This window comes from Mycteria americana, chromosome 9, assembly GCF_035582795.1.
Source record: "Mycteria americana isolate JAX WOST 10 ecotype Jacksonville Zoo and Gardens chromosome 9, USCA_MyAme_1.0, whole genome shotgun sequence".
NCBI classification, from domain to species: domain Eukaryota; kingdom Metazoa; phylum Chordata; class Aves; order Ciconiiformes; family Ciconiidae; genus Mycteria; species Mycteria americana.
In genome coordinates, this window is record NC_134373.1 from 33,202,802 (window position 1) to 33,227,735 (window position 24,934).

The 24,934-nt window shown below is 50.3% G+C and overlaps 1 protein-coding gene and 1 long non-coding RNA gene across 8 annotated transcripts in view; one reads left to right on the forward strand and one right to left on the reverse strand.

Annotated features, from left to right (window-relative positions):
• The window catches only part of SLC12A8 (solute carrier family 12 member 8), a 59,437-nt gene extending 35,376 nt beyond the window's left edge, over positions 1–24,061 (reverse strand). Inside the window, exons 1-5 of one of the 6 annotated variants that reach the window (XM_075511877.1) lie at positions 23,961–24,061; positions 15,151–15,374; positions 14,202–14,348; positions 11,101–11,292; positions 7,214–7,445 (exon numbers count right to left, since the gene is read on the reverse strand). In XM_075511877.1, the coding sequence (XP_075367992.1) occupies positions 7,214–7,445; positions 11,101–11,292; positions 14,202–14,348; positions 15,151–15,219 (640 nt within the window). In that variant the 5' untranslated portion in view covers positions 15,220–15,374; positions 23,961–24,061. Of the gene's footprint in view, positions 1–7,213; positions 7,446–9,554; positions 9,657–11,100; positions 11,293–14,201; positions 14,349–15,150; positions 15,545–16,031; positions 17,189–19,723; positions 19,743–23,960 lie in introns of those variants that run through there. The other 5 variants (XM_075511876.1, XM_075511873.1, XM_075511879.1 and 2 more) reach the window with 5 other exon arrangements.
• Positions 19,017–24,297, forward strand: LOC142414540 (uncharacterized). 2 transcript variants are annotated; one of them, XR_012777107.1, is made up of 4 exons: positions 19,017–19,114; positions 20,483–20,630; positions 20,792–20,993; positions 21,650–24,297. It is a non-coding gene; the product is annotated as an uncharacterized LOC142414540 (long non-coding RNA). The 2 variants fall into 2 exon arrangements; XR_012777106.1 differs by having other exon boundaries at positions 20,792–24,297.
• The last annotated feature ends 637 nt before the right edge of the window (positions 24,298–24,934 follow it).

Sequence of the window (24,934 nt, forward strand, 5' to 3'; positions counted from 1 at the left end):
GTTGAGCGGCAGCAGCGATGACACACATCCTTTGGACTCGTTGGAGTGACCTCCTTTCTACCTCAGAGCTACCCCGTGTATTGCTTGGGACAAAGCCCAGTCCATGCCAATCAAATCCCCGACTTTGAAAAGAAAGCAGTTAACCAAAATATCACATAACCCGCCGGACCCTGCCACGGTCTACAGAGTCTTCTGCCATGGTCTACAGAGTCTTCAGCCATACTCATGACTAGAGCATCCCGTACTTCCAAGTTATGGATATATTATCCAGATGAGAATGGTATTTCAAAAGAAAACTGTTCTGTTTGTTGATTTTTTGATTCTGTGTCCAAAATGATAGTTTGATTTTATTTTTGGGAGGTTTTCGTTATCCTCCATACAACACACACAGCTACAGCTTCAAGTCTAGTTTCAGACTGCGAATCAAACTGGAAATCAAACAGTGTTTGATTTTGGAAAGGTTGAGCAAGATATTGTCTCATAAAAGGATTTTTTTTGTTTATTCTAAAATATTAATTGAATTCAGTTTAAATCAGAGAATAAATTTTTCCCTACCAAAATCACATTTTTCAATGAATCCATTTCCCCTTTGAGTAGAAAAAACCAGCAAGAACCACCAGGCCATCATCCAGGCCAGTGAAGTTACAACCAGGCTAAAAGCTCTTACCTACAGCCAAAAAAGGCCAAAAATTGTTAACACAAGCTAGCAGAGAAGATGATGAGCAGTAGATAAGGACCCATGTCCCACACAAAGTTTTCTCTTTAGCCTAGGAGAGGAATATGAACTTGAAGTGAAGCAGCTGGAGAAAGAATCTAATATCTAGAAATTATCTTCATAAATTAAATCCCTAAATAAGGAAAGCTGATTCAGGGCACAGCTGAACTGTGACTGGAATTAAACACTGGGGGAATGAAAAAAGAGGAGGTAAAATATCTCCATCATTTGAAAACAATTATGTACTGACACCAAAAAAAAGGGGGGGGGGGGGATCAATGCAATTAAATAAAGCTGTCCCGTTTAAACATAGCAATGGGGAGAGATGGAGAGATTATGGGATGATATATATCTTCCTTGAGCTAGTCGGTTTTATTAGGTCTCTAGCATTAAACAAGTTGCTGCTGAACAGAGAGCCTGCACAGGAGGTTTTACGGGGGGAGCGGGTGGGGAAAGCCCACGTGAAGGCAGGGTCTAGCAGGGGACAAAGCCAGCAGAGGTATTTCAGGATTTATTTACAAGCTCTAGGAAGACGAGCTTAGCATTGCTTTGCAGGGAAACAGCAAAGAAATTAAAGGTTAAATCAACCGTGTACAAAATCTCCTGTATAAAATCAGGAGCGGTATTACCTATTAAGCAAGTTTAAACCTGTAACACCCTCAGCAAACCCTCTCCTGCTCCAGGGATGGACCTGGGCCAGCCCAGCCCTGACGGCATGAGCAGTAGCACGTTTTAGGGTACCAGATGAGGCCAGGACCCTCCTCCTCCTCGGCAGCACGTGGCAGAGGGCAGCTCGCTCCCATGCCCCACGTGGCCACCCGGATGGCGCAGCCTGGAGAAGAGAAGACTGAAGAGGAGCACAAGAGGTCTTCCAAGCAAGGTGGTTTAATGCAGAGAGGAAGGACATCAGCTGGTCCCCAGGTCCTTGAGAGACCCAAAGCGGTGGGTTCTGGCTGCAGGAAGGGGGGGTTAGCCTGAGATAGCTGTGACTAGAGCAGGGTCCCCGAGGACGCAGCGGAGGATCCATCACCGGAAATTTTTAAGAGCAGGTTAGATGCACATGGCATCCCCAGCGCAGCCCGGTGGGTGCAGGAGGCCCTGAGCTCTCCTCGCCTCCTCCTTACTCACCTCCTGGCTGATGCTTCAGGGCGGTGGGCTCAGAAATCCCGCCTGGCCTCGGCGGAGCAGGGGCACAGGGATGCCAGCTCCAGCCCCCAGCGAGCAGCAGCTGTGCCAACAGCCCGAGCATCCGCCGGCAGGCGAGACCACTGCTCCTCGACAAAGTCCTACTGCCGGCTGTAGTGAGGAAACACCATGAAAACCTACCTACAAACAGGGCGGCCGAGTGGAACCATGCAGCAAAGTTACATCTCAACCTTATTTTTTTTAATTTATTTATTTTTTAAATAAACTGCTTTAAATACCTACTTCAGAGAGCCTGGACAGAGTGGTGTAGCTTTCCTCTCACTATCTAAATAAGGCCCCTAACAATGTTATCACTTTTCAAAACACATCTGTCCCGCAGCTCCTAGCCCAGACAATTGGCAGGTAACCAGTTAATAAATGTCTTCGCCCGACTGTTGAATAGGCTGGCCCCGGCTCAAGAGTGATGTCAGGGCCATTCAATGCGCTATAATTGGAAAAACCTGGGGAAAGCAATCCCGTGTTTTTTAATAAATAAAGAGCGTATTAGCAGCCTCCTGCTTTTATTCACCACGGTGTCTACCTTGTTCGGTAGCAAAGTGGGATTTTTTTTCTGCTGCCGTTCGCTCAGTGATTTCTACTTGGAATTTGATGCCAGTTTCCAGATGTGTCTCAAGCCAGGAAGTCAGCAATCAGCCTGGATAAAGCCTCTGGGATTAGCTGCAGATCATCTTCTGACACACACATCCTTCCTGCACCCTCTCTTATGAAATTGGGGCACACCCTTGTGCCCAAAAATAAAATAAAACTACCCAGAGCCAAGCAAAAGCCCCTGATTAGGATGCTTTGATCACTTTCATATTAAATATGTGGGAATACATTTAATTAATTCAACCCATCAAAGCCCCCGAGGCACTGTTTGAAGGATCTTTACACCACCAGAGTGTTTATATACATAAATCAGTTTAACAGCTGCAGGTTCCCTGTCTGCTGGAGCAGCCCCAGGCAGAGCTCCTCTCCCACAGCTCCTCACCAGCGGTACCCACAGGAAAGCATCAGCTCCCCCGGCTTGGCCGCAGGACGCCTGAGCGGGATGAATCCTCCAAAGGACTCAACCTTAGAGGAAGAAGTAAGGATAATAAATGGGTTTTCTGGGCTCTGTGTGAGCAGCTTTGGGAAGCTACAGCCGAAGCGAGTGGCACAAAGGATGTGGTTTGCATAGAAAATAATCCCAAGCAGCAGCACCCCGACAGCAACGCGCCTTTCAAGCCTCCCCGTGTCCCTGAGAAATGAACTACCCAGGTTCCCCAGCTGGGAGGAGAGGGGCTCAGCCCCAGACACGTAGTACCGTCTGCTACAGGACGGGGGTCCCAGCCCTGGGGGGTCCCAGCCCTGGAGGGTGCCCAGGGGTCAGACTCCCACCCTCCAATTATTAAATTCCCAACAAAATAATGTATTTTTTTCCCCCCAGGCATTTAAGAGGCTGTTGTCAGGCCCCTTTCGCTCATGTTGCGATTCCTTTCATCTCCCCAACAAAGCACAACCAAATTAACGCCAGCTCTCCCCCAGCAGCCCCCCCCACGCACTCCCACAGCCACTCGGCTTCAGCAGGGCACCTGAGAGCCACTGCCAAAACAGGAAAGCAGGCGCCTAATTGAAAGGGAGTATTTGGGAGTCACCCTACACAAAAATTAGCAGAGATATGCTAGGAAAATAACAGAGTGGGCATTAACGGCGGGCTTATCTTCTTTTTCCATGACTCTAACGTTTGGGACGTGAAGAGGCCAAAAAGTTTCACATACTGTTCTGAGGAGCTGGTCACGGAGAGGAGCATCCTCTCCTTCACATTCATCGCTCCCCCAAAAATAACTCAGGCTGATTTTGAGGTATGGACCTCCAGAATTAAAATGCAAACACACGCAAGCCGAGAAAACCCTGCATTGCTACCACGCAGTTGTGCAGCAAGCACCGCGTCTTGGTTATGGGTCGAGAAGTCGAGCACTGCCTGATTTCAATTCACCTGCGTTAGGTTTGGTAAAAACAGTAAGCTGTGCCTAGGGAGAAAGAGAATAAGGACGTTTTCCGTCCCGAGGAAGGAGCACAGGGGTCTCCGTTTCTGGAGGTGGGACTGAATTTTAAGGTGAGCGGCTGGAGACAGCTCGAAGAGGCTGTTTCTCAGACGGCACAGGGAGCCCCTCTCCTCGCTACCCACCCCTGGCCAAGATCCCAGCCTGGAACCGTGACCCGTCCCCGGGGGAAGCGCCAGCCGGAGCCAAGGGGAGGATTTAGGATTAACTCCAAAAAATCAGCCAGTCCCACCCCGCCCTGCAGGCAGCCTGCGGGAAGGAGCAAAAGCCCTCGGGGCCAGGCAGAGGGACGGCGCAGCCTGGCAGGGAGCAGGCAGGCGGCAGGCAGGCCTGCCTGCAGTCTCCGCGGGGTCGCAGCATCTGGACAAGCGACCCAGAGCACTCCATGTCTGCTGGAACTGCTCAGTCCCTCCAGCCCCAGCTCCGGGCTGCAGGAGCCCGGCCGGCTCTCGGAGAGGGAGCGAGCCACAGCAATAGAGAGAAAAAAAAAAAAAGGAGAAAAAGCAGCGGGAAGCCCTGCTGAGAAGCCCCCTTTTGTGTAAACACGCTCCATCCTCAAACTAAAAATAAAGGCAAACCACAGGAAGGGAGTGAGTGCTTGGACAATATCCGATTTGGTGTGTGCCTGGGTGTGAGCTGAGGGAATGGGGAGAAGAGCAGGGGACTCCACCCAGCGCAACCACACAAAGGCAGTCGTTTAAGACCTTCAAGATGGACAGGCATTCCTGGAGATTATTTAAATCCAAATAACTGCTGCTTGGCAGATGTGCAGTCCTTTGGTATGTGTGCAGCGCTTGGAAATGTGAAGTGAGGGAGAAGGCTGCCATGGTAGGAGCAGGAAAGGCAGGATGACTGCACGAGGCCCATTTTACAGGTTCGGAGACCGAGACCTGACACTGCAAGCTGAGACCCCATAAACCTGTCATAAAACAAGGAAGCAACCCAGGCAAGATGTCAGCTGAAATCTTTCCAGCTCACAGGTCTGTCCCCAAAAACTACCTCTCCCATGGCTCTCCCTGCACACTGCCCTTCGCATCTCAGTCAACGCTGCAGCCGAAGAACCAAACCCAAAACAACTGCACGCACGTGAAGGCTGTGGAGAGCTGACCAGTTGACTGCCCACCCCAAAGGGGTCTCAAATGCTTCCCCAGGTGCTGGGCTCAGATGCACCGCACCCTGCCACTGCCATCAGCCAACTCTCAAAGATGGAGCTTCACCAACACCTGCACGTCCCACCTGCAGCCTCCTGTGCTGCCTTGCAGGAGGGATGCTTTGCTGACGGGTGCAATTGCACCCAGGAGACAAGCATCCATTCATGCCATGCAGAAAGCATGCAAGACAGAAGGCTTCTTGAAGCCCAGCGCTCACCGTTGGTGCTGACACACCACTCAGAGGCCTTCTGGAGAAATGCAGGACTTGGGAGGAACCAACTGTTCAGCCTGGACTCAAAATCGTTCTCTGACAGGGAAGCTGTCTGTAAAAGCAAAGAAACCCACAGCTCTCCCCAGCCAGCTTTACGGCCGCAGGTCCCACCATACAGGCAGCGCTGCTCTGGGGTACTGGTGTTTGGGGCTTGGATCCAGCCACCATCAGTCCAACCCTCTTCCATGCCCTGGAAACCCTCCTCTCTTTAGCCAGCCATGGCTGAACTGCAGCATCTGCGATGCTCAACTGCCTCATTCCTTTCCTTTCTCTATTTTCTGTCAGAAGAAAATGACATAGTGCTTGGCAGTGGAGGAAATCAAAGACGACTACGTTGACCTCAACTTGGGCATGTTTCCTGCTGACGTTTGTATTCCTCTAATTCTCTCCTCCTGGTCCCATGTTCACTTTCCTATCAGCTCTCACCCCAAGCATTCATTTTCTCTCTACTATTTAGAAAGGTCTCTAGGTCCGCATTAAAGGTCTCCTCTGAGCACAACCGAAATACAACACCCCCCACCCCCCGTTTCCTTTAGAAAACAACTTCCTATGAAACACAGCTGTTTGGAGCAGGTCAGCTGCTTTCTCTGCAAAACATGCCACACCGAGCACAACCGCGCTCACTTCATTCTCCTTAGCAAGCGGCTGCTGAGACTTTTGCTGGCTTTCATTTGGGGCATTTCTTACATGCTAAATATAAAATGCAAATGCCTTTCCACAAGGCTCTCTCCAAGAGAGGAGCAGCTGCTGGTGCAGCAGCTTCTGCCCCCTCCCCACCATCCTTGTACACCATACCAGCAGCACAAAGTAACACAGCGGTGTGCAAACACAGCCGTGCCATCGGCACTACGAACACCTACGCGAGTCACCTCCTGCCGCCCGGCTTGATGGCTGAATCCTAACTAAATCAAAACTGAAAATCTTTCATTTAAACTGACTTCAGCGGGTCGCTTGCAACCCCCTAAGGTGCTGCTGGACACAGGGGAAGCCAAGAAAAAGGTGACACCTTCTGTTTACTCAGCTAATTACACTTCGTTATTACTGGAGCGGCCGCTGTGGCACTCGTGGACCCCTTCCACCGCAAGTCCCCGCGTCTTGAGATGTGTTTCCCTGCAAACACCTCTCGGGGATGAGGATGGAGGGAGGGGAAGGGGGCTCAGGGTGCAAGCAGGGCTGCAGGTGGGAGCCCCGAACCTCCACCTTGCCCAAGCTGGAGCCGCCACTGCAGGCTGAAGTCAGGCTGGGGAAGGTTAATGGGGGAGACGTGCACCCACAGCTCCTTGAAACCCCAGCAGCCACCTGCCCCAGCCCACCCAGCTCCCTCCTCAGCTCCCCAGCATGGTCCTGGGCAGCAACTCCAGCGGTGCGCAGCCCAGGGTCAGCGCTGGTGGCACAGCTCACCACGGCCAGGGTCTAAGTCACCTCAGGGGACGCTGGGGAGAAGATCTCCTTAACGCAAAGTCACGATCCTCCGTTTGCATGGGCACAATGCTTAACGCGGAGTTAGACAGCAGAAGGCTACAAAGAGCAACTGCAAACACAGCCGCTGTCCGTTATTGGAAACCTCTGAGGGCAATACAAGCATAACAAGCGCACACATTGAAAGCTCGAGTCCTAAGGTTAAACATCTAAATTAATAAGGCATCTTCAGTCATGCTCTGGAAATACTTACTCCTTGCAAAATTATGGGTTGCCTCTAAAAGATTGGTACCAAAGGACGGGGGTCATGTCTGGAAGCGCTGAACTCTACCTCTGCCCAGATGTGTAACTTCACAAAGACACCTAAGGAGAAAACCCTGGGGGATTAACACCTCCCGACCCCAATGCGATGAACCCCCAGTTTTACCTGGATCAAGGTGTGTAAAGGACCCGATGACAAAGTCCAGCGTCGAGACAGCCAGTAGGAAGAGCAGCAGGAGCTGGAGCCTGATGATCCACTTCACCCCGGCCAGGTTGATCCCCAGCAGGCCCAGCAAGACAGCCAGGGAGATCCCGCGCACTGCCCAGGTGTTGCTGAGGCTCAGGACATCTGCGATGGACTCCGCAAAGCCAGTGATGTACATGGCACCTGCAGCGCACTGAAGGACAGAGCTCTGTGAGTGCCTGCGGGAGAGCAAGGGATCCCCACCCGCAGCCCCCATGCCAGGCTGGGGGTCTCTGTTCAGACAGACAGACAGACATTCGCTGTCACAATACAATCCTTAAAGTCACTCTGGCCTACAGGGACTGACCCTTATTGCTGTAAGACGGCACGCTGCCAGGGCAGCATACCTACTGCCCGGGCGAACAGAGAAGGCTGGGCGCTAGGGCCGGCAGCCCAGCAACTTTCCACTGGCTTTACAATTTACCCTCCACTAGCTTTACAATTCCACTGGCTTTACAATTTACCCTCCACAATTTACCCTCCTGGAGCATACCTCCCACTATGCTCCAGGGGAAACCACACTGGCTTCTGAGGGGGAAAAGGATGAGTCAACCTCTAAGTTTCTTCCCTTCTGTTTCTCTGAAGGAAAGTGTCCCAGTTCAATACCTGCCTGAAGAATGGCAGTTTGCTTCCCCCTTCATTGCCTCCCAGGGGTTATTTTTAACTCGGTGTTTAGTTTGGATGTGAAGTCTGATGTTTCACCAGCTCCCCATCTCGTTGCTGGAACGGAGCCTGCGCTTTTGAGGAGAGCGCATTGTGCAAGCCATGCCCCCTGAGCTCCCGGGCAAGCTGCTTGTTTGTCTTGCTGCAGGGCAGGAGACGCGCTCTGCCCCGGGTGGCTGCGACTCTGCAGGACGGGACATCTGAAGCACAGGTTCAGGCCTCAAACCCCACTGCGGGACAGCAATCCTAAACACGAGGACACTTCCCTCCAGAGGTTCCCACTAGCTGACATTTCCGCAACAACCCTTCCCAGTGCACGGCATCCCCGGCAAACCAGGTCGGGGCACACAGCTGGATGCCGTCACGGGTAGCGTGACCTCGGGTCCTGCGACCCCACTACCCCTCTCCACGGACGAGGGATGGGCAGCACAGCTCCCACATGACTGGAAAGGAAGAAAACCCCCACTCAAGCCAGCACGAGTCAGAGCAGACCCCTCCTTCGCTGCAGATCCCCCTTGGACTGACCAGCACTGCTCCACTGAGGGTGCTCAGGACAACCTCACCCACACCCGGGAGCTGCGAGTTCATGCACGGTTTTCGGCAAGCAAGGTGCGTGGGATTTACCTGCTCAGACTCGGACACCTACAACTTGGAGATCCTGGAGAAGGATCCACTTCCATCGTAGGCAGACACCTAGCACAGACTGGGTGAACTACACCCTGAAAGTCTCCCTTTCTCCTTGCTGGTAGCCCCCCCGTGAACGTCTCCACCAGAGAAGTCTCAGACTCTGAAAGGTAGTCCCCAAATAAGTGGATGTATTCCTGTTTGCTTGTGTTTAGCATGGCCTACACCACCACCGAGTGGACCACACATGTCCTACACGGGTGGTCTCTCCGGAGAGCAGGTCCCCCCTGAGCTAGCAGAGGACAACACCCCACGCCTGCACAGCTCTGCTTGGGGCACCCACAAAAACTGCACTTGAGACCTGAAGCCAAAAAAACTCCAAACAGAATCTAACTCCGATAAACGCATTAAGACCAGGTGCAGTTCTTTGCCTCTCACATGAGGAAAAGCCCGGCAGACAGAGCAGTATCGCCTAACCCCAACTCCCTCTACCTGATGAACATCAGTTTTTGAAGAAGTTAAGTTTTCTTCACTAAATAAGTTTTCTTTCCTTTCACACCAAGGATGGCAATGTGCAAGGACATTCTGAAGGGAGCAGAGCGGAGCGAGCCTCTGACAGTCAGCACTGCAAGCCTCCTTGAAGCCTTTCCTCTGATGAACCATGAGCATCACCAGCAGAACGGAGGAGCTGGGTGCCCACAAACACCCCGCTGCTCCGCACGCAGCAATGGCCAGGGCCCCAGCGGCACCGTGACACGGGCTGGTTTCTCATGAACTACCTGTATTGAAATCGGAACTGAGTTCTAGGCTGAAATTTGCAGAAATCAGTCCCTTACGAGCCTTTGTAAACCACATACTTTGCTGGGCGAGGAGCATAATTGATTTTCAACACCCAGACAAGCGCTGCCGCTGTCTTTGCTTTTGGGATTTTAGGGCTGGACCCTGGAAAACCTCTGCTTGCACAGACAGGTCTTACCACTAACCACTCCAGGAAAGGAGACCGCGGAGAAAAGCACCAAACCCCGGCCTCACGGTTAGAGCTGCGGCGACCAAACACGCATCAGTCTCCGTAGGACCTAGTAGACACGTGCTGCATCGTTTAAGGCAATCTGATTAAGCCTCTCCTCCGGAGCATCCCAGGAGGACAGCAAAGCCCATCCAGGTCTCAGCTCGCCTCGGCTGATGCAGCAGGAGCCCATCTCTGCAGCAGCCCCAGGGCACTGGGCCACCCCTCATCTCCCAGGGCATCAGCAGCACGTGGCCAGTCCCCACTTGCCCCAGTCAGACCAGGGCATGGGGAACACCCCCATTTCTGGCCGGGCTCGCCTCGTGATGGAGGCTACAGTGCTGCAGCCTGAGCAGCCTGCAGCCGGTGCACAGCACGTTGGGCAGAAAGCACAGCCAAAGAGAAGGGAAAGGCACCAACTTTCGGGAGCAGGCAAAGCGCTCCTAAGCGAGCCGCCAGCTCCCACCCCGCAGCCCCCCGTGCGCACGGGAGGTGTCTAGGCAGGGGCTGGGGCTGCCGCAGCCCAGCTTTTACAACCCTCAGGACAGGCTGCAACCTGATTGCTTTCCCAGACAGGGTCCGCTCGGAGAGCGAGAGTGGAAAATATGACAGGAAGGATTCTCATGTGTGGCCCATTTCCATATCTTGGCTTGTAACTGTGTATTTTATGGACACTTGCTTTTAATCTGGAGTGAAAGGAGAAGAGGGGATTATTTTTGGTTTGGGGGTTTTTAAGGGTTTTCGGAGATTGCTGCAAGCCAGTCAGTTAAAAACAAACCTCAATAAAAATGCTTCTCTGCTCACCACATTTTACACTGTTCATAACATCTTTATGGGGGGAGGGGGTTAAGCTACTGCACGTTTAAGAGATTACTTTCCATTCTTTATGTTTACTACTTGTGTATTTCGGTGCTTCACCACCATGACAGCTCCTTGGGGCCTTTCAGAAAACCCAGAACTGTGACTTTTGGATCTCAAGAAGTCAATTAGCTGTGGCCCTTACCGCTGCCCAGCTCTCCTCCCATACCAGCTCCACTTCTGCTGGCTCCCGCAGAGAAGCAGCCAAGGCTTGCCCAGTCCCTAAGGGCACGGGGAGCACGCCAAGGCCAACCTGCCAGCCCGCAGCCGCTCACTGTGCTTCAGGTGGCCACCCTGGCCTCTCCCGCTTCGGTTTAAGTCAAGTCTATTGCCAGCAAGGGCATGTCCTGGCAACGGGGTTAATTTGGGATGGCAGGGCACGTCCTGCACAGTTCGCTTGTTCATACACCCAGTTCCTCCACCGCTGTGACCCATGCCAAGCGGCGTATTGCCATGCACAGGCTTGCTCCTGGGGAGCAGAGCGGGGCTGAATGCTCCCCGTGGTGCTCTCCCATGCTGTCCAGCATACTGGAGCATTACTCAGATTTTACTTGGAGCATTACTTCCTGCCGCAGAAAAGCACAAGATTAATACCTGCATTGCAAAGTTTCTAAATCTTCTTTAAATAACTTTTTTTTTCTTTTTTTTTTTAAATTACCTGGCCAAAAATATAGAGGAGGCCGACCGTCCCCCCTACTTGACCTCCAAGGACAGTAGAAATCATGGAGTAGACTCCTCCACTTCTGATGCTGCACTTCTCACACACCCCAATTCCAGATAAGACCGTCACCAGGGCAACCAGGATGACAAAGGACACCAGAAACATGCCCATTACAATGCCAGTGTTTCCCTGGAATGGAGAAAAAAGAAAAATCAAATAAAGATCAACTCACACCAACTCTGTTGTGACCGAAGAAGGACCTATCCGCTTCTAGTGACTAGTGGTCAATGAATCCGGAGTCATTACAGATTAAAAAGAAAAACACACACACACACACCCCTACTTATCTAATTAACGTAACTGATTGCCAAATTTACAGTTCCTATTAGCGCGCCTTTGAAGACGACCTGCCTCGTCCAGGGGCTGGACAGACCTTTGCAAGAGCAGGTTCTGCTCCGTCACCTGGCCCCTGCATGAGTCACTGATTTTGTCCTCTGGTTTAAAAAGAACAAAGTCAAACAATGATTCAGCCACCGTGGGGAGGGGATTACTGCCTATTTGCATGTTTTAGAATGACATGCTGGGAAAAAAAAAAAAAAACAACCAAACACTCATAACAAAAAGTAGTTTCAAAATTGAACGTCTGGGATTTGCGGCAGCTGATTTATTAACAGCATCAAGCTCGCATTTTAATTTTTCAGAACATTTACCTTTAAAAGCTCTGATCCTCCCAAACAATGAGATACCAAAGAGCAAAACCCCAAAGGCAACACGGCGCGGAAGATAAATAACACTCTCATAAACCGGCGCACGCTGGGCCGTACCCGCAGGACGTACGCCGAGTGGCAGGTGGCTCTCGCCCTCCCTGTACTCGGGGGAGTTTTGTGCAGAGGATTCAGCCCCGCCGAAAAAATCCTCATTCCTGCTCGGGGCGGAGGGAGGGCCCCAGGAGGAGCTGCTGCACCAGCCACGGTCTCACGGTGGGGTGAAGAGCAAAAGCTTCTGAAAAAACCCAGCTGCAGGTCCCTGTTGGCAGCTTTAAGGGCCAGCGTCACCTCTATTTTGGGGGGGTTCAGTTTAGGTCGGATTTTCAGAAAGAGAAGGCGCTCAGTACCTCCAAAAGCATTCAAGCACCTCTACTGAGCTCGGGACCTTCCAACTCTCTCGCACACGGCTGTAATTTATTTTCCAGGGTCAAAAGTTTTCCCTCATGCTCCAGCCCACCTTCCCCTGCTGACAAATCGCTCAGCCCAGTGCTCAGCGATTCCAACTGTACGATCAGAAATCTCCTCCAGTGCCCAGCGCTTCGTTAACGTCTGGCTTCCCTTCCCCTGCCTTTACTCATATTACAGGCCATGTCCACATCACTCCTTTCCAACCTTGCTCCTTCTCCTCCTGCTCCTGCGATGCTCATTTCTGAGGTCATGCTAGCCTTGATGGGGTTTGTTTATCACCAGCACTAAAAGGCTGCTTCTCAGCTTTGGGGTTGGTTGAAATCCCAGATTTTTTTTTCTTTTCTCTTTTTTGTGAAACAACAGAAACATATCCAGGATGTTGCTATCATCATAAAATCCTATTTTGGTTCAGCATCCCGCTGCCTTTGACAGGGGCTTTATCTGGTCAGTAGGGAGTGGAGCCAAGGTCTGCTATAAACGCAGCTGCTGGCTGGGTCAGCACCACAACCCACTACCACCCAATACTCCTTTGTTAAAAGGACATTTGTTCTTTTTCTTCAACAGCTTACCTTCAGGTTAAAAGGGTTAACAAATACGACACGCTTCAGTTAAAAAAAAAAAAAAAGCACACATACACAAACATACACATAGCCTTGGGCTCTTCCAGAATCTGCTGGTGGCCCCAGGCAGCTAGTTAATGGGCAATTCAATGGTTCCCACAGAAAAAAGGGTTAACACGAAGACCAGGGAGGAAGGCTGGACTCACAGCAACAATAGCAAGCAGAGAAAGTGGGAAGAAAAAGACCCCATTAAACACTGATGCTTATTTATGCATTCGTGCTGGAAGGGGTTAGTGCAGCATTACAATAGTTGTTGAACGTCTCGGCAAGATTAGGGTCCCCTGGAATTGCAAAGCTTTACCAGCCCGGGCTCTGGAAATTTATAGCAAAAGCCTGACTCTGCGAACAGCTCGACATATGACTGTCCTCTGCCAGGGGAGCTCTCTGCCAACCCCAACTTCTCCTCCCTTCCCTTTTATGCTCGCTTCCAGCTGTTTCAGTTTTTCTTTTATTTACTGGCTTTATTTTTATTTGCGTTTGCTCCAGCAGTAACTTGCTTTCAAAGGAGAAGTGGAGGAAATAAGATCAGGAGCTAGGAAAATCATCCTGACTTCTCCACCACAATGACTGCAGCTCCCCTCAAAGCCTCCAGTGGAGCAATTTTCAATACAGATCGCAAGTGTCTTCCTGCTCCTTTTGGAAGATGTCCACCATGCCTGTGACACGAACTCACGCCTGTGACATGAACTCTGCCCAAAGCTCAAATCCCACCCGTCCCTGGGGGAGCTTTCCTTCTTCTAAGGAGAAATTTTAAGGGACAATACAACATTTTGCATCAGGAGGGGAGCAGAGACACTCTTCCAGGCTCTGACCCTCGGTGAGATACTATATTCTGGATCCACAGGTGGAAGTCCCTTTGATAGCAATGACAACTTCCCCTGACTGAGGACTCTCCATTCAAGATATCGGGGACTCCGACACTGACACATTTGGAAGAGACCTGCTTCAGTGGTGTTGGGAAGATGGCCGAGTAGCTGTAACTACAGCAATACGCTTTACCTGAAAAGCAGTTATTTTGTCTCAACAATACAACACAAGGGTGTCCCTGTTCATTGTCAAGGTTGGTGGTTGTGTTTTTCTTTTCCTTTCCTAAACCTAAAATAGGAAACCACTTACAAAGACCACTTCAGCTTTACATGTTAGTGGAACTTTTTGAAATGCTACAAAATACCAGAGGACGTAAGCAATGCCTACAATGAACAGCACGGAATCCAAAACGCTTGGGTGGTGATGGAGATACAAGGTAAGGACGTGAAGAAGAAAATGCCTATTCACACGTTCAACCCAGTCAGCACGCACTCACCACGAGCCATCCCGTCCTCAAGAAAAGAACCACTCCAAAAATGTTGATCATGCAGGAGGTGAAGACGCCATCCCATGTTCCAAAAAGCACCGGCTCCCACACAAACAGCTGGATCTTCCACCAGGGCTTGGTCTGTGTTTCAGATACCTAGAGGAAAGCAAAGCCTTTGGTTTTACCTCTCGTGCTTTACAGGCAGGCTGCAGAAGTGGTGCAACAGCCAGCCACCAACAGTGGGATGGCCACCAAGAGCTGCTAAGACACCACTTTGCTGCAAGTTGTCTCTAAGATGAAGGGGCAGCAGAGCTGATGGGATCCCTGGGCCCTGGAAGAGAGGGTTCCCTGTAATACCCTATTTATATTCCTGTAGGATAAGCAGCAACAGAATCTTACTCAGTCTCAGCAAATTAACCCCGTTGATGATGTTACATGAACCAAAACACCACTCAAGGGGTCCTTTACAGAGCCTGCAGCCATACACTGTGCTTCTCCTCCTGTCCCTGCCAAGCACCCCACCAAGACAAGCAGGGTCCTCAGTGCACTGGAGAAGTCTCTTAGATGAGATGACAAACCAGGCTGGACCAACTGGGACTGACAGAGTAGGTTAAGATGGTCTTCCCATCACACACAGTCGTCTCTGATCAGGACACTATGTTTCTAGAGAGGACTCTGGTACTTGGGGCACCAAGTGAATTTCAGAGCTGCTGGAACTGAGACCTGAAACTCCAGGGAAACTGCAGTTTTCCTATTGCAACTGCTCCCTCCTGCGCTCTGGAAACCAAGTCCCCTCTTTCCCTTTCTAAATAACACACCTCAGGTTTACGTAGCAAAAAGAAGGGCAGTTTTGTTACTTCAGTCCTGTATTTACCTGCCACTGAGGTGACCAGGAGGAAGTGCAGAGACCATGGAGATGGAAACTTGGGCTATGAAGGGCAATGGCTCTCCGACATACCTGCTGCGCTTCCTCGTGGAACAGCTCTTGGACATATCCCTCACTTCTGGCACCATTCAGCCTGAACATCGTACCCTTCACGTTGCCTCCGCCTGCCCAATGCGCAGCTCTAACACTACAACAGGCGAGGCTGATCCGAGCAGAAGGTCAGCTATTCTCCTCGGTCAAATTCCTGTGGTGCTGGATCATCCGTTGCAGAAGATTCATGGTTTTACTGCACTTTACTGTGAAAGCAGAAAAGACAGAAGACACGTCTGTTGCTTTCTCAGTATGCAGAAGCACAAGGCTATTACCCAGAAGGAGCCGACAGCGGCTCGTAGCAGATGCTAAACCACAGAGTGACACCACAGCAAGCAGAGAGCAATACTCCCCCTGCACCCCCCCAGGGCCTGCCCGCAGCACAGGCTCTATCATCAGCCCGACATTTAACAGCCCTTGGTGGCCTCTTCTGAATCTATCCACACCCCTGGAGTCCCCAGCATCCTGCAGCACTAGCTCCACAGCTTCCCCGTGTGCTGTCTGGGAAAAGTATTTCCTTTCATTGGTTTTAAATCTGGTGCCTGGTAATTTCATTGCATGCCCCCGTGCTGCGGTGACATGGGACACATGAACTATTTACTTCCCAGCACCACTAATCGCTTCACAGCCTTCATCACATCCCCTTCCACTGTACCTTTTGCAAACTAGAGTCCTGCCAATGTAACCTCTCCCCTGACAAGGACTTCGTTACCCCGCTCTGCCCCTCTTCCAGTACAATGCAGAGATGGAACTGGAGCAGCTGAAGGTGTCCACCACCACAGACCCACGCTCTGCATTCCTGATGCTCTCAGCCGCATCCCCTGCATCAATGTGCAGGAGCCCGTCTTCATGGTCGCAGTCACCCTTGGAGGTACAGTCATCTTGCCTGCAGTGGCCCGACTTCAAATTTATACCTGCCACAGGCAGACTCTGGCAGTAGGTCAGGCTTAATTAACACCATGTATGTACCAAAAAAGCAGTATCAGGCTTTATTTCAAGGATAACTTAACACATCTTTACAGAAGGGGAAAGCTAGCACAAGCATTCCTCTGCCTCAAAATTACTGGTTCCCCTCCTCCTTGGGCTGGTTTTCATAGGAAGATCTCCCTCTAATTATGGAGACACGCTTTTATACGCCTCCCTTCAGCTGGCTGCAAGTCTTAACTTCCCCCAAATGGTCTTGTGATGGCCATCAACCAGTTGCCCACAGTCTCCCACGCCAAGTGCCAACAGAGAGCCTCTCTGGCTGTTTCTCAGCACAGCTACACCATGCCTAGGTAACACAGAAGGCTGCAGCCAGAGGGGAGCAAGACGTGCTCCGCAGCTGGGGAGAGGGCAGATTGTCTGGATCGTTGGCTCTCCTGGGGCCAATACAGTTTCCTGGCCAGTTGAGCTTACATGCTTACAAGAATCAACCATGATCACACACGGCTTGTGCCAACGGCTGGACACCTTACCTGAGACCACAGACCCAACTTATCAGGGCATGGTGTAGGAATCTCTGACTCCTCAAGCTTGCACGCTACAGAGACAAGACAACCAACAAAATGCGCTTTTCCTATTTCACAGGGACAGAGACATACAGAAACCACTTTGCGTCACTCAGGATTTCTCCATCACAGTCTGAATCCCAGCTCCCAGATCAGCACTTTCACCATCCTGCCTTTATTATTCTACTTTTAAATATCCTATAATAAATAACCAATGCCGCCACTGCTCTACCACGGTGTTTCAGCTGCAGAAGGTCTCCAGCAGCTGGGGTACAATGGCCAGCACGGGAGGTTTTTCTTCGCCCTGTCCACGTGGCCGGTTAAGCAGCACCAAAGCTGTAAGAGTTCATTGATTCCCTGCTGCTCCCTCCCCTCTTCTTGAAGCAAATAACCCTTCACAATATCACAAATGGCTGCTGTTACGGGGAGATTGAGGCTTCAAGCAGGGCAAAAGCAGCAGGAGCTGATGAACTCTAAAGAAACAAAGCTCATGTTTTTATGCAAATACCCATAGTAATAAAAAAAAGGAAGAAAATACACAACAAGATTACAACTGAATAGCCATATTCTCCTAAGATTCCCCAACGCAGCCCTTCCTCGCCAGAGATTTCACTCTGTAAAGGATTCACTGCGGTCATCCAAACTCCTCTCTTTCACAGCAGTTCCAGCTGGATGTAGAAAGAAGAGGGAGGCTGCAGCCTGCAGCCCCCAGCTCTCCTAAACCACTCCACCAAGGGAGCCCAGAAGGAGATGGCCCCGACCCCTTGCAGCAGCTCAGGGTGGCTGAAGCCGCTCGTTCAGCGTGCCCTGTGTGTGACAGCACGGGTAGGTTTGATGCACCTGTATTATCAATCTGAGACTTGCAAAATACAGAGAGAAGGGCTCCACGCACAGATTTCAGACTTGGAGGTCACCTTGCAGGAAACGTTACCCTCCTAGATGTTTAAACCCCCTTATCTCACAATTTCCTTCCTTTTACTTGGCGTTAAAACCCCCTTTCCTGCCCTGCGCTCCTGTACCCTTTCCACTTAGCCCCGCTCCCCTCGGTGTAAGAGCTTTCTCCTCTGCAATCGCAGGAAATTGCCTCTCCACTATTGCTCCTCTGCGGCGCTTCCAACCGCCCAACACCTTATTACTTAATCCTGCAATTGTTTACATCGCTCTTCAACGCATGGATCCATTCAGCCCTACAAGGGAACCGAAGCAAACACAGGAGGGGGTGTAAAGCGCAGAAGCCAGAGCTGAACAAACATGCCAGGACTGACGCTGCCCGCGCAGCCACGTCCCGATCCACGCGACACGCGCGTAGTTTTGCGATTTAGGGTCTGAAAGTGGAAAGTCCTTGGGGCAGGAGCCTTCCTCTCGTCCCATGCAGCACGCTACCAGCGCAGCGTGGTTTCCAAGTTACTGCACAGCACAGAGATGTTTTGCGGCAGCATTATCTATCTAGGTCACCAACCCAGCGGAAGCGTTTTCTGCTACACAGGCTAGTCTGCCAAAAAAGCCAAGCAGGCACCGTTTTCCTCTAATATAAACGAGCCTCTAACTCAAAAGTTAATTGATACTACTTTTCCTGAAGTCTCTGCCAAAGACACTAACCAGTCTATAAATTAAAGAAGAACGGTTGTTTTAATCTTTCCATACCATTTAGCGCTCAAGAGAGCAGAAGAGCATTAGCAAACCTCCTCGCAGAAACGTTACAAAGGCTCATCTCCTTTTCCTGTGACACTTCTATACTTAATTACAAAACCAGATTCCTACAGAAGAACTTGCAGTGCCCTCCGCATCCTTTCAAAGCAGCGACATTTTATTAATCGTCACATTAAAGCCATTTCTGAGCTAAGCGTCGCTGCTCCGAGCTACTCAACAGCTGGCTGATTTTAAAGAGGAAAGGTTAACGCCTTCCCAAGCGCAACTGCGTGTGGTCCCGCGACCTCCGAAGCCTCCGGCCCTGCCAGAAGAGGCACTTCCAAGCCTCCGGCCCTCGAGGGACCCGGCAGCCAACAGCACTTTAGTTTTAATAAATCCCCTCAACTCCTCTCCAGGTCAAGTTCTTAAAAACACCTACTTTAGGGGACCCCGAGGAAGGCAGGAATTAAAGGGAAATAAAGCAGCCATCGGCGCAACGAAGGTAACGCCACGCGTAGGAGCGCTTGGTCATTCCCAGTTACTCATCGACCGCGACGGCCGGGACCATTGCCCCGCTCCCCCTGCTCTCGGCTACCCCCGCAGCCTCACCAGCGCTGCGGAGCACGGGAGCGGGACGCGAGCCCCAGCAGCCGGCGTTTCCCGCTGCGGTCAGACGGCTGCGGTTCTGCAGAGCCCGCGGCCGTGCCAACGCCCCCGTGCCTCCGGCCCCGGCCCCGGCCCCGGCCCGGCCCCGCTCGGGGCTGCCGGCCCGGCCCGGCCATCGCCGCACCGGGGCTGCGCCCACCCCTTCCCGGAAAGCGCTGCAAGTACCTGCTCGCTCTGCCCCCTTTTTTTTTCTTTTTTCCCCTTTCATTTTTTTCCCTTTTCTCTTTTTTCCCTTTCGTTTTCCTTTTCTTTTATTTCCTTTTCTTTATTTATTTCTTTTTTCTTTTTTTTTCCTTTCCTTTTTTCTTTTTCCCTCCTTATTTTGCTTTTTTCCCTTGCCTTTTTTTGCTATTCTTTTTTTTTTTTTGCTATTCTTTCTTTTTGCCTTTTTTTTTGCTTTTGTCTTTTCTTTTTGCCTTTTTTCCCCCCTGCTTTTTTTGCTTTCCTTTTTTTTTTTTTTTTTGCTTTTCCTTTTTGCCTTTTTATTTGCCTTTTTGCTTTTGCCCTTTTTTTTTTTGCCTTCCCCCCTCTCCCGGTTTTTATTTTTTAGCTCTTCTTTCCCCCGCTTTCACCACCCCTCTACCCCCCCTCCACCCCCCCCCCCCGAGCGAGCTACTGCAAGGCCCCAGGCGGAGGCAGCAGCGGGCAAAGCGAAGCGAAGCGAAGCGAAGGAAGGTGCCACCTGCGGGTCCCCCGCCGCTTAGGCTCGTCCCCCCCGGCTCGGCCCCGCTGTGGGGGCGCGGTGCCCCCGCCGCCCCGGCCCCACTCACCTGGCGGCGCCCCGCCCCGCCCCTCCCGCCCCGCTCTCCCGCGGCGCCGCCTCCCGCGCGGGGCCGGCCCCGGGCGGCTGCCACGTGTCCCCGGGCGGCGCGGCCCCCCCGCAGGGAGCTGGCGCTCGGCCGCGGGGGAGCCGGCCTGCCTGCGGGCTGCGGGCTGCGGGCTGCGGGCTGCGGGCAGGTCCCCCTCACACGCGGGGAACGCGCCGGTTGTTTCTTCCAGGAGCGGCTGAGACACCCGCCGTGCCAAAGCCAGCGGCAGCGGCAGGCGCACCGCGGAACGCAGGAAACCGAACGCGTGAGGGGTTAGGAGCAGAGTTGCACTAAGTCTGACATGCTCAGGGGTCTGACCAAAAAAATAAATAACGACATTCATAGCTGCTCGGTTTCGGCAGGAGGGAAGGCTGCCAACCACAGGGAAGCGGGGCTCCGATTCCGCGTAGGAGCGGTTGCAACCTGCTTTCAATAGGAACTCGCTTCAGCGTAACTTCCCTGTTCAGGGCTGCCAAGAAACCCCGCACCCTGCATAGAGAAAGCTCCATCTGAATTAAAGGCACGAATTTGGGATAGTCTCAATGTAAACAGGATCAAATCTAAAGCTAAACACCCTTCCTTAGAACTCGAATAGCATTCACTAACCTCGTTTACTTCCAAAATGAAGTAAGGCACAATGAGTTAGGGCCATTTTAATTTTCAATAAAGTATCCATACAAGACATCCATGTAATCTAGCAAACCCTCTTTGATTTTCCAGAGTGTCCTGCAGAGGCAAAGTGTACGCAAGCCTTTACTCTTGGACAGAAACAGCAAGGACAAGTGAGTGGCAGAAAAGGAAAGCAAGAGTTCAGAGAAGACAGGCAACTTCTCAAAGGAGGATGACGCCTACCTGAGGAAATCGGTAGGTATCTCCCCAAGATATCCCATTCCTGGAATATTTTGGAAGCTCTCCTCCGGCTCCCTTCTCTTTACACTCTTTACAACTACCGGGGAACAGGTTCAGCCAGATTCTCTCATCCTGAGGGCCAGCGCAAAATCTGAAATAAGTATCTTTGATTTGTTGCAGACCTGGTGAAGAGTCACTGATTCACTAAGGACCGAGTCCTGTGGCTTGCCTGCAGGCACGTCTGTCCCTACACACACGTGCACGCTAAGCAAGAGCTGAAGTTTCTTGGGGCGGTTGCCACTGCCACCCCCCACTGCTGAACACTCCTTCAGGAAATCCTGCCTCCCCGCTGGAAATAACGACTGCAGAAATCCAGCAAGAGGTATTTTCAAGGACCACACTGACACATTAAAATCACCGAGCACTGCTGTTAAAAAGCCCTTTCAGGAGTGCTCGGCGTTGGTCTCCGTCTGCTCCTATTTAAGTGATGGCAATTTTCAATATTTTCCTTCTTGGCAAGAGAATCCAGTCGGCAGCACTCCTCCGGCGGGGCTGCGTGTGTTTCTGAGGAGCGTGCTGCTTTTCCGTACTCAGCACATGAGCAAAACCATAGACTGACATAGGCTGTCACTTCTCCAAGGGCAATCAACAAGTGGCAGTCGTGCAAAGCAGTTTGCTGTCTTTAAAGAACAGGCTTTGAAAATAAAGAGGTAACCCCAATGCAAGAGAAGCGGCTCTAACGTAGATTACTCATAACAAATATGTAATGATGTGGAATGGTATAAATTCCCCCAACGCACGCTCGGGACGGCTGCGTGACGCTCAGCTGGCTCAGCCACCCGCGTGTTCATGTGAGCCTTCCTCGGCACTACTCTGAGGTCTACACCACCTTCCAGGAAAACCATCGCAAACCATTTGAGAAAGTTTTTTAAAAGGCCTAATTAAAAACTCTCTCCTTATGCTGAGTACCTTAGCTCTACTGGGAGGAAAAGGGGGGGAAAATGCAACTACAAGCTATAATCGTTTTGAGTTCCACAGACCAGGAGGAATCCTTCCCCTCAAGCTATGTAGGTCCTCGGGACTGTCAGATGGACCATCTGAAGCCTGGCACACACGACTATCAGACCTCCTGAACTGTGATTTGAGAAGACTTTCGATAGTGCATATGGTGTCACTCGGTGGAAACTCCTCCAGCGGGTGGAGTCCGGAAATGGATTAAAGAGAGTGAAGGAGGTGACAAAAGGTTATGTGGGATAAAACAGGTAAAGGGAAAAATACAGGGGTGTCAAAGATATGAACGTGGCCCCCAGAAACAGGGAAAGCAGCAGCACAGAGGTCGGTCAGCAAGAGAAGATGTGAATTTGAAATGTCCACAGGTCTGAGCAAGCCCATGAAATGTGGAAAGGATTGATTCTTAGTAGAATGGATGTTAATTATCACATACCTCATCATGGTCTTCTTCAGTTGCCAGTTAGGAAAGACATACCCGTCTTTCCTAACGCAGCCAACGCGCAAGCTGATTTCCCTGTACACACACAGCAAACGCTTTACATGAGGACAGAACTGTGAATAAACTACACGATTTAGCTAATCGCATTGCTTAAAGACCTACAGACAAACCCTAGATCAACAGTAAAACAGGCTGTTACACGTAGAGTATGTTCCTAGACTAAACGAAGAGCCAGCCTTTTTCTGTTGAAGTTCACTCATAGCTGTAAACTGTAAAATACTTTGCTTTTAAAATGCATTTTACCTAATTTTGTTCAGTGCGTGTATACAGCAGTTATCGATACAGTACCTGAGCATCACCACAAACAACATTCTTGTTTCAATGCCTTAAAACGGGCTTTCAGGCGACACAGAGTGACTCTGAGAGAGCCAGCGCTGCCAAAGCGCGTTTCCGTACCCCGCGGGCAGACTTGCCCTGTCCTCGTGGCTCGTTTTCAAGTAGCTGCATCATCTACCACTCTAGCTACGTGTTTGACTAGGTGACTGATCATCCTGTTTACTTTGATTTGACACTTTCCTTTAAGCTAACAAATACCGTCTTAAAGAAAATCCTCCTTTCTGACTCCTGTTTTGGAGGAAAAGATTACTTTGGCACACTGGTATCCTTGCACTTGCTTATCCGTCTTTCTGAGCTGTAACTTTCTTACGCTGTTCTGATCTGTCTATAATTAGCTTTATAACAAAGATGATTTCAGGAACTGGCAAGACAAATGGAAGAAAACACAGGACTTGAGAGAAAACAAACAAGTCATCCTTTGAGTTTCCGATGACATCCTCTACTTTGTTCTTACACATCACCGCATGGTCGAGATTACCTTGCAATTACCCTGAACACATTCCCAGCACTCGTAGTCGTTGCTTTATCATCTCTCGTGACTCAGTTTATCTTGTGACAAGACAGACCGATTAAGGAAGCGCTGCTCCTGAAGAGCTTTCAGAGTGTAAAAATTACACATCTTGAACAGGCGTTATTCCTATTACGACACAGAAAATTTTTTTTTTTTTTAAGTTACGCTGCTAAAATAATGGAATCCTCTTGGTTTCACTTAGGCCACGGTACTGCTTTTGATCTAACAGCAGGTACAAAAGCTGTTACTTCTGCCTCTCTGAAATGGCACTAATGACCACATCTCACCATGAGAAAAAAATGTATATGCAAATAAAAGTGAAAACTAAGATGTGTTCAGTGGCACAGCTTGCACTTCTATAGCTGGGCCAGCTTAACTCTCTCAGGCTGTGCAGCTGAGAAGGTATTACCTCCTCTAAATGAAGGCAGCTACATACAAGCTACTGCCAGTGCACTGACCTGCGTCAAAAGATACCAGCACAAAGCTTGGTTTGGGACTAGGCACCCACATTTCTAGCTGAGAGGCTTGAAAGGTGCAGCTGCTGGCCAAACAAAAGCCAAGCCGCTTTGCTACCAGCAGGCAGCAGCGTACAATTATCAGGCAGCAACGGGCCTTGGCTCTCCTGCGTAAGACAGGTAGAGCTGCCCAGGGAGATGGACTCCAAGTGGAAAAAACAGCAGTTACTGGTACACCCAGCAAACATCCAAAGTAAGTACAAATAATGGAGGGAGGCACTGGATCCCGTGCTTTTTGCATGATGTGCATGGCTGCTGACACTGGCAAAAGCGATGTAGTTGGCTAGACTGCAGAAGATTTTAAGATGGAACCTCACCAAATCACCGTATTTAGTGTCTGCCAGTGACTCATACATGTATGCGTTTGACTGCCTTTGAAATTCAAAAGCTAGAGCAGATGCCGCAGCAGGGATGTTATGAACCTGAAGACCAGCCCTGATGTGAAAGGGGAAGGACGCTGCGGAGGAGACAACTTACCTGAGCGACCAGGGCAGGGCTGCTGGCTTCTGAAAGGACAAGACACACGGGCTCCGTTTTAACCCCCTGTTCCAGTGGAAAGCTCTCTTCTTTAAACTCCGTATCTTGGCAACTAAAGCAGACAAAAAAGCAAACAATATTCTATAGGAAACTATCTTCTGTTGATTCAGCAAGTGCAATGCAGAAGATAACCAACAAACTGGACACTCTTCCAGACTACCTCCCTACACCAACCCACCTCCAAACCCCTCTACTTTCATAAACTGCTGCCTATTCTGCAGCTACAAAGTAGTTTGTCCTGTGCAGTGCAAGAAAAATATTAATTTCAGAGAGAGAGATTTTTTCCAATCCTCTAAATAAACAAATAACTAATCAGATAACTGTTTCCTTCTCCTAAGAAAAGAAAAAAAAAGCTAATTTAATGGATTATTTTTCTCACTCAACATAAAATGTAGGTTCTGGCAATTGTTTTTAACATCAAAATATTGAAAAATGTCTTCTTTGCAGTATCACTTTACTATTTGACAGTTTTAATCATGAAAGTCAATAAGCAGAAACTATCAGCTTTGATTTCTTATTTCCACTGCATAATAAAAACAAATAAAAATCAGCATAACTAATGTAAGTGAACACAACAAAGCTAAAGACAAGCAGGGTGACTGAGTACACAGACACTACTTACTCGGGCATATTGCTGTGTGCACCCACAATTTAAAGCTATTAAACATGAAACCATTAAAAGTAGTTACTATACTGGCTGGATGTTAACATACCACGTTAAGTTCTTGATAGGCTATTTTAAAAACAAGACCAAAACATGCACACTAGAATAACAGTGAAACAAAGTCATATCAAGTCATGTTGCTGTATTCGCTCCATACTTCAGAAGTATGAAAAGGCACTACAAGACAGCAATGACTGTGGCCGCCCACAGCTACGAGGGACAGAAGAAGGGCAGCCTTCCTACGGCCAAT